Consider the following 18,217-nt stretch of genomic DNA (forward strand, 5'->3'; position numbering starts at 1 on the left):
CCCTGGTGTCTGGTGGTCCTGACACCAGGTGGTCCTGACCAACATCAGGTGGTCCTGGTTGACCCCAATACCACTGGGCCCAGCGTGTCCGTTTTATTGAACTGTTAGGCCTGGTTGACCGAGTATCCCAAGTGCTGCTTGGAGCCCCCACCTTTAAATAACAAAGAAAGGCACGTCCCCCTAGCTGCAGCTCACAGAAGGGGCTCAAGGGCAGCTTTCGTGATGCCAAGGCTCTTAGCTGGGGTTCAGTGTGTGCAGGACTGAGCAAGACCAGAGAGAAAATGACTCAGGCTGGGGAAGGAGGGGTGTGGGGGAGGATGTCCGGAAAAATTACAGAGGGTCTTTTCGAGGTGGGGGCAAGTTCAACTGAGCATTGTTAACATCTTCCAGGACATTTTTTGTTGCATGTTGTCATTTTTTGGTTTGCTTTTGGGGTGTTTAGGGATAGCGTCCAGCTCTGAACTCAGGGGACAGTGTGGTGCTGGGGGTGGAACTGGGCCTTGTGTGCCAAGCAGATACTCCAACCCACGGAGCCATTACCCCGGCCCAGGATAGTTTTAAAGATGGGCAACTCTTGAACAGGCAAGAGCGGCCAGAGGGGACTATTTTCTGCATGAGGGCAACATTTATTTGTACCTTCTAGCACCTGGATGATGGCCAGGGGCAGGCATTCAGACCATGGTGTTAATTGAATGAATGAATGAATGAATGAATGAATGTGCATAAAACATAGGCTTGGTCCCATGAGTATGAGTAATAATTGATGTTCCCAATCTGTCTGCTTTTCGTATCTATGACTACTGGCCCAAATCCAGATCATTTGTTATAATGAAAAGGAAAAATGGAAAAGGCAAAACAAAAATGCCATCACCAGTAAAAACCCAGATGCCCAAAGATCTCTATAAGCTGTGCCACTCTATAAGGAGTTGCTCAAATAATGAAAGAAAATTACCTATGAAACTTTGAAGGTTTATATACTGTAAGGGGATCAGTTTCCAGAAACAAGGGAGTAAAGTTTTCAAAATTTATTGCAGTGTGCTCTGAGTTGTGACCCACTGGAGCCGGCCAGACTGGGGAAACAGAAGTGTTAGGGGAAGGAAACAGATATTCAGTAAGGCAAGTGTTGAGCTTGGAGTGCAGGACCCAACCAGATCTCCAGCTATCATTGAGTCATTGAGGACTTCCTTTGTACTTTAGATTTTTCTAATCTTATCTCGAGGAATGAAGGAAGGGAGGGAAGGAGGAAGGGAAAGGGGGGGAGAGAGAGAGAGAGAGAGGGAAGGAGAAGAGAGGGAGAGAAACAGAAACAGCCTTTCCTCTGGACAGCTCTTATTGTGTTATCATCTATCTTGTCTGCAAAATGGAGATAATAATTGTGATTCCAAAGGTTATTGGTGGGTTAAGATAACGTATTTACTAAATATTCTTTTCCTCCTTCCTCTGACCTTTTGGACAAAGAAGTCAGAGGTAAAGACTTCTATAGGATTTGTCAAGATATGGAATGACAGAAGAAGGAAGATGTTTTAAGTTATATATAAAATAGGTATGAAACTGACTGATAGGTTAAAATTGTTATTACTGTTCCCCACAGTGCTGTGAATAGAGGCTATAAGTTTGAACTGCAGACTGTTAAATAAGTTGCTTGCCAGGTGCTGGGCTGGAATAGGTTCTTCCCTAAAATCTCTTAACAAGTGAGTTTCCTGCATTCATTTAGCTGGCTTCCTTTGCCTTTGGTGGTATATTTGAAAATATTTTTTGGTTTTGTTTTCGGGTCACATCCAGCGGTGCTTAGGGCTCACTCCGGGCTCTGTGCTCAGGGGTCACTAAGCAGGGCTCAGGGGACCATCTAGGATGGGTTCAAACTAAATATTCTTTCCTCCTTTTTCCTACCTTTTTTTTTTTAATTACTGTGAGATATAGTTACAAAGCTTTCATGTTTGAGTTTTTGGTCATACAATGACCAAATCCCCATCCCTTCACCAGTGCACATTTTCCACCACCAAAATCCCCCGGATCCCCCCTGCCTAATCCCAGCCCTTCCCCTGACCATGTGGCAGGCAATTTCCACAATATTCTCTCTACTTTGATTACATTCAGTATTTTGAAACCTGTTCCACCCTTATTACTTGGAATTTTCCCACCACCGCTCAAACCTGCCGAAAAGGCAATGCTAGAGAATTTGTTTGGTATTGCTTGTATGGGTAGCATATAATGTCACGCAGCCACAAGAGCAGCCATGCGCTTTTGGATTTCTAAAATTTTAGTGACGATGGTCTGGAGAGATCTCTGCAGTGAGCTGCTTGGTCCTGAGATTTGTTTGTGTGTCTCTGGATCATGGCTGTTTAGGAGCTTAATAAGTAGCTGGGCGGCATTTTGTCTCCTACCTTCTGGACAAAGAAGTCAGAGGTCAAGACTTCGATAGGAGGGCTGGAGCGATAGCACAGTGGGCAGGGTGTATGCCTTGCACGCGGCCGACCCGGGTTCAATTTCCAGCATCCCATATAGTCCCCCGGGCACTGCCAGGAGTAATTACTGAGTGCAGAGCTAGGAGTAACCCCTGTGCATTTCCAGGTGTGACACAAAAAACAAAACAAAACAAAAAAAACAACTGATAGAATTTGTCAAGATATGGAATGACAGAGGAGGGAGGTTGTTTTAAGTTACATATAAAATGCATTTACATATAAAATATAAATTATTTTTTAAAAAATACAAACTATATATATTTTATATATTTGGGGGGATTGAACCCAGGTGGATCGCGCGTAAACCAAGCACCCTACCCTCTATACAATCCATCTGGTCCCCTGAAAATGTTTTTATCTGCACTGAAATCCCACTTTAATCTCTCCAAAGATCTAAGCTCTGAGGGGAAAAAGTTGCTTTCGTTATCTGATTTCTTACTTTTGAAAACTTCAGTGCTTGTGAGGTGCAATCAGGCCCACCTCACAGCTCCAGGCTAGAGACAAAAGTGTGTCATTCTGAGGGATATCAGATGAGAGCATGTTCCAAAGGTAAAGCGTAAATGACTCTCTTGTGATCTGAGGAAACGGGTCAGTAAGAACAAGTCACTGGGACTGTAAATCCTGCTGTTAGGAAGAGTGTTCCTGTCTCGGGATGTGGGTGATTATAAAGAACTGGGCTTCCAGGAGAAGTTGGAGAGCCCCAGGTTGACTTCATCACCATGAAGCATCTGGTAGGATGTATCAGCAGCCAATCAAGAGACTGTATCACTGTATTACTGTCATCCTGTTGCTCATTGATTTGCTCCAGTGGGCACCAGTAACATCTCCATTGTGAGACTTGTTACTGTTTTTTGCATATCGAATACACCATGGGTAGCTTGCCAAGCTCTGCCATGCGGTCGGGATACTCTCGGTAGCTTGCCGGGCTCTCCGAGAGGGACAGAGAAATCGAACCTGGGTCGACCATGTGCAAGGCAAACGCCCTGCCTGCTGTGCTATCCTCCAGCCCAATCAAGAGAAAGCTTGTATTTATAGATTAACCACACCCACACATCCACAAATAGATGCGCTCATTTCTTTATTTACACTGAGAAATATAAATGTTATTTGGACTAAATCTTCAATGTCCCAGTGCTATGTCAACAAGGCCACAGGGGAAGACAAAGTTGCTTGGCAACTATAAAGTCAGAACAAAGTGGAGATTTCACAGTGGAGAAATATTTGGCGCCTGAAAACTGAATCCTGGGTATGGGCCACCCTTTCCTTGAAGGGCAGTTGTGTCTTTTGGGGGTGTGTGTGGGATGGGGGAGGGGGCTATATCCTGCAGTGCACTGGAACCATACGTGGAGGGGGCGGGGAGTGAACCTTGGTATACTGTATGCTAGGCAAGTGCCTTTCCAACTGTACTCTTTCTTTAAGACAGTCGGGGTGGGTGAGGGGTGGAAGAGAGGGTGACAGTACAGATCCGATAGTACAGTCGTTAGGGCACTTTTCTTACACACCACTGACCCAGGTTCAATCCCCAGCATCTCATGTATCCCACTGAGAACTGCCAGAAGTGATTCCTGAGAATGAACCAGGAGTTGCCACTGAGCGTCACTGGCTGTGGCCCCAAAACACAACCAACCAAACAACAAAACAGGGCTTTGGCAAATACTTCAAAATAATCCTCTGATGGTTTTTTGTGTGGAGCTTGATTGCTGATAGATAATCTACATTTTTCTTTAATTATGCTACTACCTTTTAGCAGGTGGGAGTTTTTGATGGGTTTAGCTTGTTAGGGGGCCATGCACAGCTGTGCTCAGGTTACTCACTATACATTGCTCCTTGCTTGGGGACCACACAGTGCTAGAGCATCAAACCCAGGCCTCCTGCAAGCAAAGTGTGTGCTCAGCCCTTGAAGCCATTTTCCTGGCTCCTCAAAAACCATTTTTTCATTGAGACAAGTTTGCATGTCTTTGATGACTGTTTGCTGATTTTACTAACTTAGTACTCAAATCATCTGATTTGCCTGTTTTCCAAATTCTGGGTGAGCAGCCCAATTACCTCTGAATGATTTATTGAAATATTACTTGAAACTAAAGTGCCTGTTCCTGCCATAAGGACCCAAGAAACTCTATATTTGGGTTGACACTTGGCTTGCTGATTTCAGGGATACTGTAGGACAATTAGTTTGTTTGTTTTTGCTTTTTGGGTCACACCTGGCGATGCACAGGGATTACTCCTTACTATGCACTCAGGAATTACCCTTGGCGGTGCTCAGGGGACCATATGGGGCGCTGGGAATCGAACCCGGATCGGCCGCGTGCAAGGCAAACGCCCTACCCACTATGCTATTGCTCCAGCCCCATTGTCACAACCACTATCATTTAGTTCCCAGATTTCTTTGAGTTGCCTCCAGTCATGCCCAGGAGCCCGGTGTGATGCATAGCTACAGAGTCCCATTACTACACAGCCTGTTGAGCTTTTTATAGACACCACTAACAGAATTCCTTCCATCCTTTTCTTCGGGAAGAGTCCTGACACTTATGGGGTCCTTTAAACCACACCCAGACCTGAGTATATTTGCATTCTGCAGATGAAAAACCAGGCACAGTTACTAGTTTAGAGGGAGCTTTTAAATACCCTATGCTAGGTCTGAGTCATTGGAAACCTGGTTATATCCTTCAGTGTATGCACTTGCAGGCAGACTGCACTTCAGAGAGAGTCACAGAGGCTGAGGCAGAGAAAGATTCCTGTTGAGAATCTCTCTGTGTGAGAGAGTATCTAAGAGAGACTAAATGTATGTGAGTGTGTATGTGAGAGAATGTATGAGAGCTTGTGTATGTTTGTGAGTTGTAGTTGTGAGTTGTGTGCCTTGGTGTGTGTGAACTATGAAGGAGTATTATAAGTGGAACTCTGGGGAGAAGGTGGCTGATCATCTGTGCTGTTAAGAATATCCAGCATTTGTTAGAATTATGTGCATGAGAATGTTTACAATAATAGTACTGTAAACCACAGAATCTCAATCATCTAAAAAAATTTTTTTTAAAGAAAAAAAAAGCACCCGGTGGGAATGTTGACTAGTCCAGCCTTTCTGGAAAATAATATGGACATTCCTAAAATATCTAGGATTTGAGCTTCCATTTGACCCAGTAACTCCACTTTTTAGAATATGCCCTAAGGACCCTAAAGCAAAATGGAGAAAGGATAGTTGCACGCCTCTGTTCCTTGCAGCATGATCCACAGTAGCCCAAATCTGGAAACAACCCAAGTATCCCAAAATAGATGAATAGATTAAAAATCTATAGTTTTTAAAATACGACTCAGTCATAAGAAAAGATGAAATCCTGGAATTTGCTGCTACATGGAGGGTCCTGGAGAGTGTCGTGTTGAGTGAAGTTGATCAGAGGAGAGACCGACACAGAAAGATCTCTCATATGGATTATACAAAGAAACATAATGATAGAATAACAGGTACCAAAAGACACTGGAAACAAAGAGCGTGAGAACTGGTATCTAGTAGGGAACATGCCACTTGAAGGAGCTGGGGGGAAAGGACAGGAGTGGGCAACATCTGTAGGAGAGGGAAGCGTTCGGCCAGGGGGAGGAGGTGATGCTTGAAGGTGGTAAGGTGCTATGTCTGGAACCCCATCAGCAACAGTACTGTCAATCACAGAGCAATGTATAAAAAGCCTCTTGTAGTAGCAAACTGCTAGGGAGGAGGCAAATGGAGTTGGGAAGGGGATACTGGTGGAGGCAAGTGAAGGGATCCGTGTTAAAATCTTGTATGCCTGAAACCCAATCGTGAATTAACTTTGTAATTTCACAGTGACAGCGCAGTGGGAAGGGCGTTTGCCTTGCACAGAGGCCAACCTGGGTTCGATTCCTCCGTCTCTTTCGGAGAGCCTGGCAAGGTACCGAGAGTATCCCGCAAGCGTGGCAGAGCCTGGCAAGCTACCTGTGACGTATTCGATATGCCAAAAACAGTAACAAGTCTCACAATGGAGACATTACTGGTGTTCGCTCGAGCAAATCGATGAACAATGGGAAGACAGTGCTGCAGTGCTACACTTTTTTAAAGATTAAAAAGGCAGCATCAGGGAGCTGGAGTGATAGCACAGAGGGTAGGGTGTTTGCCTTGCACACGGCCGACCCGGGTTTGATTCCCAGCATCCCATATGGTTCCCTGAGCACCACCAGGGGTAATTCCTAAGTGCAGAGCCAGGATTAACCCCTGCGCATTGCCGGGTATGACCCAAAAAGAAAAAAAAAAGCAGCTGCAGCAGCTCCTGCATCAGGGGCCAGAGAGATAGTAGAGCAGATAGGGTGCTCATGCACGTGGCAGCCCCGGTTCACTCCCCAGCAGTCCCACTCAGTGATTCCTGAGTGCAAAGCCAGGAGTCACTCCTGTGCACAGCCAGGTGTGGCCCTAAAACAAAGCAGCATAGCAGCTCCCGTAACAGTTCCATACGGGATACCAGGGCAGTGGGCGGTGGGGGAGGAGACATAAGGGTGGTCCCTTTTTTCCTTTCTCTCCTTTGCACTCACCTTGTCCTTGCCAAGAGTTAGTTATTAGATCTGATTAGGTGCAAGACAGTGCTCTCAGCATTTGTGTGTGTTAACCTTGCAGCATTGCCTGATATCTAATCAGATATTCAAGGAGTACCATTTTCTGCATTTATTCTATAATCTACTTAGAAACTTCTTCCAGATTAGTAAATAATACATATTCAATAGCTGTCTCTGTGTAAATGGATTTATGCTGTGTGCGGTCCAAGTCTCAGAATAAATTATCTGACTAAAAGCACCCTGTGTTCAATTATGATACATTTCTTCCCTCCACTAAAATATTTTTAGGTCGCTGAGTACTGACGCTCAGTATTTCCAGAAGGTTTGGCCCAAGCACTCTTTCTGCTTCCGGATGGAATTAAAGAACTAGCAGTGCTTATATTATAGCTTAAAATATAGTAGAGGGGCTGGAGTGATAGCATAGCGGGTAGGCGTTTGCCTTGCACGGGGCCAACCCGGGTTCAAATCCCAGCATCCCATATGGCCCCCTGAGCACCGCCAGGAGTAATTCCTGAGTGCAGAGCCAGGAGTAACCCCTGTGCATCCCTGGGTGTGACCCAAAAAACAAAAATAAATTAATTAATTAATAAAATATAGTAGAGGCTTTTGGGGTGGAGTCTCCCTTCTCTGGTACTTAGCTCATTATCATTTGTTCCAACCCTTAAGGAAGCAAAGCTCCTTAAAACTCTGCCTGCCAGGTCATCAACCAGTTGTCAGCAACTGCTCCAGCTTTTCTATGAGTTATCTGTTTAGTTTTTTTTTTAATTATTATTATTTTGGCTTTGGGGGCCATACCCTGCGGTGCTCAGGATTACTCCTGGCTCACACTCAGGGGTCGCTTCTGGACGTGCTCAGGGGTCCATATGAGATGCCCGGAATTGAACCCGGGTTAGCCACATGCAAAGCAAGCACCCTACCCACTGTGCTATCTCTCCTGAATCCTTGTGTTTAAACTTAATGAGGGATGTGGGTGCATTTGGGTAATTCATAGCATGTGAAACACAGCCTCCAAATGAAGAAGTGGCTGAGCTCAGGAGAGGCTTCAAAAGTCCTTGTCACAGCTTCCTCTAGCACTTTCTGGGCAAATAAATGAGAAAGATGAACTTTCTCATCCACCCGTAGCCAGGCCCTCTGCCATCTTACCTTGTGTCACTTTGCTCCATTATCTTTTTTTTATATTAATTTTTTATTTTATTGAATCGCTGTGAGATGGAGCATTACAAAAGTTGTACATTTTGCTCCTTTTTCTTGACGCTTTTGTCCATTTCTCATACATAGCACATTCTTTGTGGTCCCAGCGCCTTTGCATGGACAATTCCTCTACCTGAAGAAGTTTTCTTCCAGAACTTGGAAGGATTGGCACTTCTCATTCTGGTCTCAGTGCCAGTGGTCCCAGCTCTACAGCGGCTTCTTCTTGGTAACTTCTTGGTCCTTCTTCCTTCACACCAAGACCTGGCACACTTTCTGTGAAGGGCCAGATACTAAATATTGCCAGCTTTGGAGCTGTACCATCTCTGTCTGTCACGATTACTCAATTCTGCTCAGGACTAAACGACTCAAGGGTAAACAGAATGTCTGAGACTATACCAGCAAGCCTTATAAATCCTGAAATTTAAGTTTCATATAATTTTCACATGTAAAACATTATCCTTTCTTTTCTACTCTTTCCTTTTCATGTGAGCGGTTGGAAGTAGTAAGCCACCCTTAGCTTGTAGGCTGGATAGAAACAGGCTTTGGGGGATCCAGAGAATGGCTCAGTGGCAGGTGAGAGCCTTAGAGTTGGATCCCAGTGTCATCCATACATGTGGTGTGCCATTTGGCATGCCCAGTGCCACGAGTGAGTGTGTGAGCTGACCACTGAAATACACTGGCTTGAACCCCTATGTAGTGTGAGTTATGTCTGCAGTGAAAGATAGGAACAAGGAAGAAAGGGATGGGCTTAAGGAAAGATGAACGATGAACTTGGCTGGCCTGGGTTTAGTTGATAGTGAAGCAAGTTAATGGGGTAGAGAGGTTGCTAAACAGAATGAACACGTGCTTTGCATGCAGGAGGCCTAGGTCAGTCCCCAGCACTGCCCCATGCCTTGTACCACTAAGAGCGACTCCTGAGCCCTGAGCTGAAAGTAGCTCCTGAACAATCAGTTGTGTCCCCAAAAACCCCTGCACTGTAGCACTGTCGTCCTGTTGTTCAGTAACGTCTCCGTGGTGAGACTTGTCGTTACTACTTTTGGCATATCGAATACGCCATGGGTAGCTTGTCAGGCTCTGCTGTGTGGGTGGGATAGTCTCGGTGTCTTGCTGGGCTCTCTGAGAGGGATGAGGAATCGAACCCGGGTCGGCTGTGTGCAAGGCAAATGCCCTACCCGCTATGCTATCGCTCCAATCCCCCCCCCAAAAAAAACAATAAAATAAAATGGATTAAGAAGGATTTCACTCTTCTGGGGAATAATAACTGGACAGAACTCCTTAGAAGGGTTGTCCAGGTCTGTGCTTTTCCAAACCATCATGAAGACAGATATTTGGATGATCTTGTGGAAATGGAGATTCTGGGAAGCGGTCTTCAGGGGAACCTGAGATTCTGCACTTTTAGCAAACTCCCAGGTGATGCTCAGGTTTCTGTTTCTGGGATGATTCTTTGACTGTCCAGGATCTGAAATGCTTAGCAAATGGACCTTATCTAGAGAGGACTTAGACATAGAAATAGGAAGCTTGTCTATATGAGACTTATTGGGAGTCTCCGTCTACCAGGAAGATATTTCTTGTGTTCTGAATGACTGGATGAATGTTTGAGCCATGTTCTTGATGAAGGAAGGGGTGCTGTAAAGGAGTAAGGGCAAGGCATAGTGTCAGGCTGTAGCTTGAAGGGAAGCACCATGAAGTCTCACAACATGATAGTGACTGGGGTCAATGGGAAGTCAAGAGTCTAATGCTGACGGGGCCACTGGCCTGTCTTTGAGCCTGTACATACATGTTAACACACGGAGTGGATGCCAGAGCGCAGTGCATTCCTCAGTGCTCCTCGATCTCTTTCTTTGATGAGGCCCCTTTCCTAGTCCACTAAAGCACGCAGTTCAGAATCTGGGTCTGCTAAGTGACCAGAGACAGATGAGTGGATAAAGAAGTCATGGGTACATGTATACAGTGGAGTATTACTCCGTTCTAAGAAAAAGTGAAATTATGTGGTTCACTGCAACGTGGACGAAACTGGAGGATACTGGTGGGTATTGTGATAAGTGAAATAACTTAAAGGGAAAAGGAAAAACTTTGAAGGATCTCGCACATCTGTGGTAGAGAGTAAGACCAAGAAAAAAAAAAAGGAAAAGGACAATATAGAACAACTTCAAATCCTTGGCCTTGGATTACAAAACCAAGCAGTGGAGGTCTGGGGAGGGGAGAGATGTTGACAGGTCGACAGGTGACTTCACAACAGTTGTGGGAATTGTGGGCACTTGGCAATGGTGGGATGCTGTCACTTGGTTAAACTAGAACAAAATTAACAATTAAAAAATTTTTGGGTTTGGCTCTAGTACAGATAATGTTATGTTACCTTAACCAAATAATAGGAATTATTTCTGTAATGTGTGTTCCCAAACAGAAGAGCGATAGGGTCAAGTATTTTGCTGGCCTAATTAACCTAGTCATTCAAACCATTTCTCTTTAATTATTAGCCTGGCCTTTGTGTCTTTGGCAATCAGTTGCCGACCTTTTTGAGGAAACTGAGTATGATTTGTCCATGGCTTAACTTCTTGCTACCTGCAGGATATCTAGGTTAACAATTCTAATAACAATTTACTCATCACGGTCATTTCCTTTCTGCTCTTATCACAGAGGAACTTCTGCTCCTGTGACTGAACTCTGATCTGGAAATTAAGTCATGGCCATGGTAAGTGGGGGAGCCTCGCCCTCCTGTGCCAGCCACAGACAGGTACCAGGTGTGTAGACTTACGACTATTGTCTCATTGCAAAGCTGTTTGCACAGCATGGGGGAGGGAAGAGGAAATGAAACAGCAGCTTGATTTCTTTCTGGGGTGGTGAGTACCTTGACCCTGAGAATTAACGCAGAGAGTGAATCCTTTTGAGTTAGTCTAATGTCCCGAGATGCAGAAACAGCGTATGCTTTTTTTCTGTGCAGAAGTGTTGCACATTTGTTGCAGAAAATTTAGGCCAAGATAAAGGAAAACTCCCAAATCTCACAGATTCTCCTACCAATGATTCTCCCGCCAATGATTACCAGTCACTTCACAGAACCTGATGTGAGGTGTCGTACCCTTTACATCTGATGTAACCCTATTCTCCCAGGTTCACCTAGAAAGGGTTTCTCGGCCATATGGACTTGTCTTCCTCTTCATGCTTTGGTCTGTGACTGGATTCCTCCCAGTGCGGTTATCTGATCTTTGGGATTGGTGGGGAAACTGATCCCTTCAAGAGTTTCATAAAGTTTTAAGCTGCAGTGGAAGCTGAGCCTCTTAGCTGCCCACCCAGCTCCTCGCCAGGCCAGCCATCTGCTTTGCTTCTTTCACCCGAGGGAGGTTTCTGAATAGGCAGGTGGCTTGGATCTCTGGTCATCTGGGAAAAAATGATACAAGTAGAATCGGATACCTGGAGAGGAACTAGATGCAGTTCCAGATGTCTTTAGAAAGAGGGACATGCAATTCAATCAGCTTTAATCAATGGCTGAATAAATAGCAGTACTTCTACATTTAAAAAAAAAGGAAGAGGGACATGTAAATGATCGCAAATGATTATCTGTTCTTCATTAATTATTTTTGGTTTTGGTGCCAAAGATCAAACCCAGGACCTCACATATATACGTATATATACATATATATGTAATATGTATATGTATACATATATATATGAGGCAAGTACTCTACCTATGAGCTATGTTCCCAGCCCTTAGATTTGAAAATGAAAAACCAGTGTAAGAAATAGTAACATTTTAAAAATTAATTTTAAATTAATGGAAAGTGGGTGAAGAGAAAGTACAGCAGGTAAGGCGTATGTTCAACCTGACTTTAATCCCTGGCACCACGTATGGTCACTGAGTATCTCCAGGAATAACACCTCTGAGTACAGAGCCAGGAATAAGCCCTGAGCACAGTCTGGTGTGATCCAAAAACAAACAAAAAAATTTTAGAGGTATAATTTACATGTAGTGAAATGTACAACTCTTTTAGGTTAGGTAAGTTGGACATACATATGTTTGTATGTACATGTAACTTATTCCCCTATTAAGACAGACCATGTCATCATGCTCCCCACTTGTCCCCAGATATGTGCTACTGTTTTGCCTAATCTAGGATTATTAGTTCAGTCTGTTCTAGAACATTCTACAAATGGAATCTAGAGTCTACATGTTCAAAATTTTTGCAAGTTATCGGTGCTGCTAAATTTCAGCCTTTGTTCCTCCACTCTGTTTTTTACTGCTGAATCATATTCATTGAATTGCATGTCAATCTTTTTAACATTTACCACTTTCATTATTATTTTTATTGGGGGGTGGGTGGGTCTGGGCCACACCTAGTAATGTTCAGAGGTTACTCCTGACTCTGCACTTAGGAGTTACTCCTGGTTGTGCCCAGAGAACCATATGGGATGCTGGGAATTGACCCAGGTCAGCCACGTGCAAGGCAAGTGCCGTACCCGCTGTATTATTGCTCCAGCCCCTCATTATTATTTTAATAACCAAAAAAATTTTCCTCTATTATGATTTAACACCCATTCCTAGCTCTTGTTTTTGTTATTCTTTCCCATCCTCCTTTCCCTTTGCCTGCGACCACAAAAAGCCGGCCTCGGATGGAATCCCTGCCTTTCCAGCACCGGTAATGGGGCATCGTGCCCTGGAATTTAATCAATACAGACGTTTTAGGGCTCACCCTAAAGCTTATCTTTTCCTGGAAAAAAACCCTCACTAAAAATGCTTATTGACAAACTGAGCCATTCTTGCAAATCCCTCTATCGATCACCTTGTCAGATATTAACCTTAATCACATAAGTGTCCTTCAGCAAGGCAGTTGGTTTTAAAGTCAAATGCAATGTTTGAGTATCAGCTACATCTTTTTTCAATAACAAAGTTCCTAAAGCACCTGATGAAGCATCTGACTCAGGAAACTGTCTCATGGTTGGACCAAGGACCGAGTGAGACCTTGCAGGAATTTTGATAGCAAATCACCAATTTGCTTATTACTTTTGACTTATTATTGTAGAAGGCAAGAAAAAAGATGTGGGACCAGAGAGATAGTACAGCGGGAAGGGTCCTTGCCTTGCACACAGCCAACCTGGGTTCAATCCCTGGCATCCTATATAGTCCCCTGAGTACTACCAGGAGTGATTCCTGAATGCAGAGGCAGGAGTGAACCCTGAGCATTGCCAGGTGTGGTCAAAAAAAGAAAAAAGAAGCAAAATGACGGATTATTTCTTAGGCTCTAACTGCAGGAGAAGATGCAGGAAGACAGGCCTCAGGTCTGGTAGGAAACTCTTCTCACAGAAAATCCCACACAGTTATGTCCCAGCTAGGTCCAAGACAGCCACGACAGATGGAGGGACCCCAGAACAGGGACTCAGAGCCGAGGGTGACTCAGGACTTGGGTTCACTTACTAGAAGCCTTACACTGTTGTGTTGAACACCTTGGCCTGGTCATCCCTGGCCTGGTCATCTGCGGCACAGTCAGCTAGGGCACATAGTTGTTCAGTCTCAGAGTCACTCCTCAGAGTAGCCACTGCCAGGCTTCTCCTCCAGCACCAGGTCCCTCCTCACCTCCCTGCATGGAGGGGAATGTATTGGTGGACTCGCTTTCCTTTCTGCTGCCTGCTGCTTCCCATGACCTAGGGCCTGAGCTTGATGGAGAACAGCCTGCTCTCTCCTTGGCACCTAGATTGGCGTTGGCCCCAGGGAAGGCACCTGAGTGTGTGCTGAATGAGACGCTCCCTCAGTCACGGCATTTCTCCTTGTGCCCAGGCAACCAAAGGAGGGACTGTCAAAGCTGCCCCAGGATTCAACGCCACCGAAGATGCGCAGAAACTGAGGAAGGCCATGAAGGGGCTTGGTGAGTGTCTCCTGGGAGTCCTGCGCCCCCGTCACACTGCGGCTCTGGCTGAGGGGCTCATCAGTGGGTCTCACTTAAAGGAAATGCAGGGGGGAAGCCTCAAGATGTGGCCAAGTGGTAGAGCACGTACCTTACATGTGTGAGAGCCGGGTTCTATTCCTACCACCACATGGTACCTTGAGCACTGATCTGAGAATAGCCTGAGCACCACGAGGTGGGGCCCCAAAACATTTATTAAATATTTAGTAAGTACTGGGCACTGTACTAAGTAATGCACTCAGTTGCTTTTTTTAATGTCTTTTTTTTTTTTTTTGGTTTGGTTTGATTTTGGGGCGGGGGTTGCAGCTGTTGTTTGGTTTTAGGGACACATCTGACAAGGCTCAGGGCTTCCTCTTGGCTCTGTGCTTAGATATCACTCCTGGTGGGACTTGAGGGAGCATATGTGGTGCCAGGCATCGAACTCTGGTCAGCTGCATGTCACCGCCGTACTCTCTCCAATGCCTCAGCTGGTTTATTTTACACTGGCAGTGAGTTATGATCAATCACACAACTTTTAGAAAAGGAAATGAGTGCTCAGTAAAGTCCATTCTTTCGTTCAATGGGATAAGCATATTAAAGGAGAGGCAGTGACTCACATCTAGGGTTTGTTTCTCGGTGGGGGGAGGGGTTGGGGGAAGGCAAACCCTCTGAACAAGGACCTCTTAGCAAGCTCTCTGCGTGTTTGGGTGACTCTGATGTCTGCCGTGAAACTTGTTTTTTCATTCCTCCCTCAAACCACATCCATTATCTCTGCTCCATCCCAGGCACCGATGAAGATGCCATTATCGACATCCTGGCCCACCGCAGCACTGCCCAGCGCCAGGAGATCCGGACAGCCTACAAGACCAATATTGGCAGGGTAGGTGCCACCTCTGAGGCTCTGTGCCATGACAAACTCCGCTGCCACTAGACCTAGCCAGGAAGCAGTTCCCCGTCTAGACTCCCAAAGTGGCCTTGTGTTTCTGAATATTCCTCTTGAGAAGTTTCATGTCAAATTTTTCTCTGTTACTAACCGGAAGTGATTCCAAGGAACTCTTGATTCATAGGACTCCAGACGAAGCTTGGTCTCTTCTTATCCTTACATCATGGGAACTTGATTGGAGGACTAAACACCAGACTTGTTTCCCTGGGCCTGGCCCAGCTTCTTTTAGACCGCTGTAGCTAGTCACCCCTAGTTAAGGAGGGCTAGCATATTTAAACTCTGTTTATTGTACATGGGCTCTCCTGCCATTTATGGTCTATTTCTTTTTTTTTTTTTTAATTGAATCACTGAGGGGCTGGAGCAATAGTACAGCAGGTAGGACATTTGCCTTGCACACGGCCGACCTGGGTTCAATCCCCGGCATTTCATATGGTCCCCCAAGCACCGCCAGGAGTAATTCCTGAATACAGAACCAGGAGTAACCCCTGAACGTCATCGCTGGGTGTGACTCAAAAAGCAAAAAAAAAAAAAAAAAATCACTGTGAGATAGAGCATTGCAAAACTGTTAATAATTGCATTTCAGTCATACAATGTCCAACATCCAACCCTCCACTAGTGTAATTTCCCAGCACCAGTGTCCCCAGTTTCCCTCCCACCCTTTTAAGCCACCCCCAACCCTGCCTGCCTCTGTGGCAGGCATAAGATCTATTTCATTTCTCCCACAGAAACTGCTTTGTGATGTGTGTTCATTCTTTTTTTTTTCTTTTTTCTTTTTGGGTCACACCCAGCGATGCACAGGGGTTACTCCTGGCTCATGCACTCAGGAATTACCCCTGGAGGTGCTCAGGGGACCATATGGGACGCTGGGAATCGAACCCAAGTCGGCTGCGTGCAAGGCAAATGCCCTACCCGCTGTGCTATTGCTCCAGCCCCTGTGTGTTCATTCTTATGAGGTTCCTTAATTGAGGGATACACCCTCAGATTCTCAAATGGAGCTTTAAGCGTCTGGAATGGACAAGAATGATTATCACAGAGTTCCTGCACTCTCAGGCCTAAAGACACTGATTGGCAATATTTCCTCAATAAAAAGATGCTCTACAGGGGCCAGAGCACTAGTACAGCAGGTATGGCTTTTGCCTTGCACGCGGCCGACCCAGGTTTGATCCCTGGCATCCCATATGGTCCCCTGAGCACCGCCAGGAGTAATTGCTGAGTGCAAAGCCAGGAGTAACCCCTGTGCATTGCCGAGTGTCACCCCAAAAGCCAAAAAAAAAATGACCTACGATAACATATTTTGCTGAGCACCACTTTTTGTGCTTGTTCATTCATTCGTTTATTCATTATCTATTGATTTAACCTTAAAATATGCACATGCAGTGTTGCAATGCAGTATTGTAGAAGCAGACTTATAAGAATCAGAAGTTGGGGCTTGAGTAGCAACTCAACTCTTCATGAGTCATTTAAGCTTAAGAAGCTTCTTAAATTCTGGGGCTGGAGCAATAACACAGTGGGTAGGGCGTTTGCCTTGCACTCGGCCACCCTGCGTTCTATTCCCACCATCACATATGGTCCCCCAAGCACCTCCAGGAGTAATTCCTGAATACATAAGCCAGAAGTAACCCCTGTCCATCACTAGGTGTGACCCAAAAAGAAAAAAAATAATAAAGAAGCTTCTTAAATTCTTTGACGTATTCTAGGAGAAAATATGATTGTCTTTTTTTTTGCTTTTTGGGTCACACCCGGCAATGCACAGAGGTGTTACTCCTGTGCTCAATGGACCATATGGGATACTGGGAATCGAACCTGAACCGGCCGCGTTGAAGGCAAACGCCCTACCCACTGTGCTATTGCTCCAGCCTCTGGTTTTTTGCTTTTTGGGTCGCACAAGGGTTACTCCTGGCTCTGCACTCAGGAATTACTCCTGGCAGTGCTCAGGGGACCATATGGGATGCTGGGAATCGAACCTGGGTCGGCCGCATGCAAGACAAACGCCCTACCCGCTGTGCTATCTCTCCAGCCCTGATTGAGTGTCTTTAGAACTTGATCCTTTTTCCAAGTAATTTGCATTTCTTTTCAGGAACTGAACCCTACGAAATGATCGAAATGATCATGAATGATCACAAAGATACCACTAAATGCATACATTTATTGCATAAGCAGAGAACTGGCTACAGAAATTGTATTGTACAATATAGAAATTTCAGCAGATTAAAAATGTCATATATAAATACTAATATGTAACATATTTGAAGTATATTGTTAAGTTTGCAAACACACTGAAATCAGTGTCTCCAAGTTTTTAAATTTCAGGATCCTTTAGACTCTATTAAATTATTGAGAACTTTATAGAGGAAGTTGTAATATATTTGATAGCCACCATATTACCATAAGGACATTTCTAAATATCTGTTTGTTAACTTATTTTAAAAACAGTGAGTTAAAGTGGATAACGTCTGGCTCATGGGCCATATAAAGTCCACAAAATTATAAGTTTCTGGTCCATAACTGGAGAGGCACAAATGCTTCTCAGTCCATTTACCTTTATTGTATGACCTAAGAATGTTGTTAAAAATATCCATATATTGGCTGGAGCTATAGTACGGGGTGTTTACCTTGCATACTGCTGAACTGTCTTCAATCCCTGGCATCCCATTAGGTCCCCTAACCACCATCAGGAGTAATATCTGAGTACAAAGCCAGGATTAACCCCTGAGCATCACCAGGTGATGCCCAAAACAAAAATCAAAACAAAAATATTCTTATAGCTCTTTGCAGCAAAAGGATTCCACACCCCTGCAATTAGTACATCATGCATTGACATAGATAATTTTAGTGGCAATAGCTATATGTTCCAAAACAAGAAAAGTTAGTGGCAAGATTGATGTTAGTTTACATTTTGCAACTTTCTTTAACATTTCCCTTCATGGAAGACAACCAAATTCTCATGTCTGCTTCTACTTTCAGTTTATTGTGATAATGTGGTTCTGGTTGAAATATATGAGAAAAATGTGGTCTCCTTCAGATCTAGTTGGGAAGGGAGGAGTTCTTGTGGTGGCAGGAGAGAAAATATACAGGTTAAGGCTCATGCTTGCGTGTGGCTGATCCCAGTACAACCCCCAGTTCCATCTAGTTCCCTGAGCACTGCTGAGTATGGTGAGCACAGTTGGAGTGTGACTTGGCTAATCCCTGCACCA

General features: G+C 44.8%; 1 protein-coding gene across 2 annotated transcripts in view; it reads left to right on the forward strand.

Moving 5' to 3' along the window:
* ANXA4 (annexin A4) overlaps positions 1–18,217 on the forward strand; it is a 53,660-nt gene that overhangs the window by 15,743 nt on the left and 19,700 nt on the right. For both annotated transcript variants that reach the window (XM_055121938.1, XM_004609151.2), the window contains exons 2-4: positions 10,845–10,899; positions 13,975–14,062; positions 14,866–14,960. In XM_055121938.1, the coding sequence (XP_054977913.1) occupies positions 10,891–10,899; positions 13,975–14,062; positions 14,866–14,960 (192 nt within the window). In that variant the 5' untranslated portion in view covers positions 10,845–10,890. The remainder of the gene's footprint in view (positions 1–10,844; positions 10,900–13,974; positions 14,063–14,865; positions 14,961–18,217) is intronic.

Source organism: Sorex araneus, chromosome X (genome assembly GCF_027595985.1).
Source record: "Sorex araneus isolate mSorAra2 chromosome X, mSorAra2.pri, whole genome shotgun sequence".
Classification (NCBI taxonomy): Eukaryota; Metazoa; Chordata; class Mammalia; order Eulipotyphla; family Soricidae; genus Sorex; species Sorex araneus.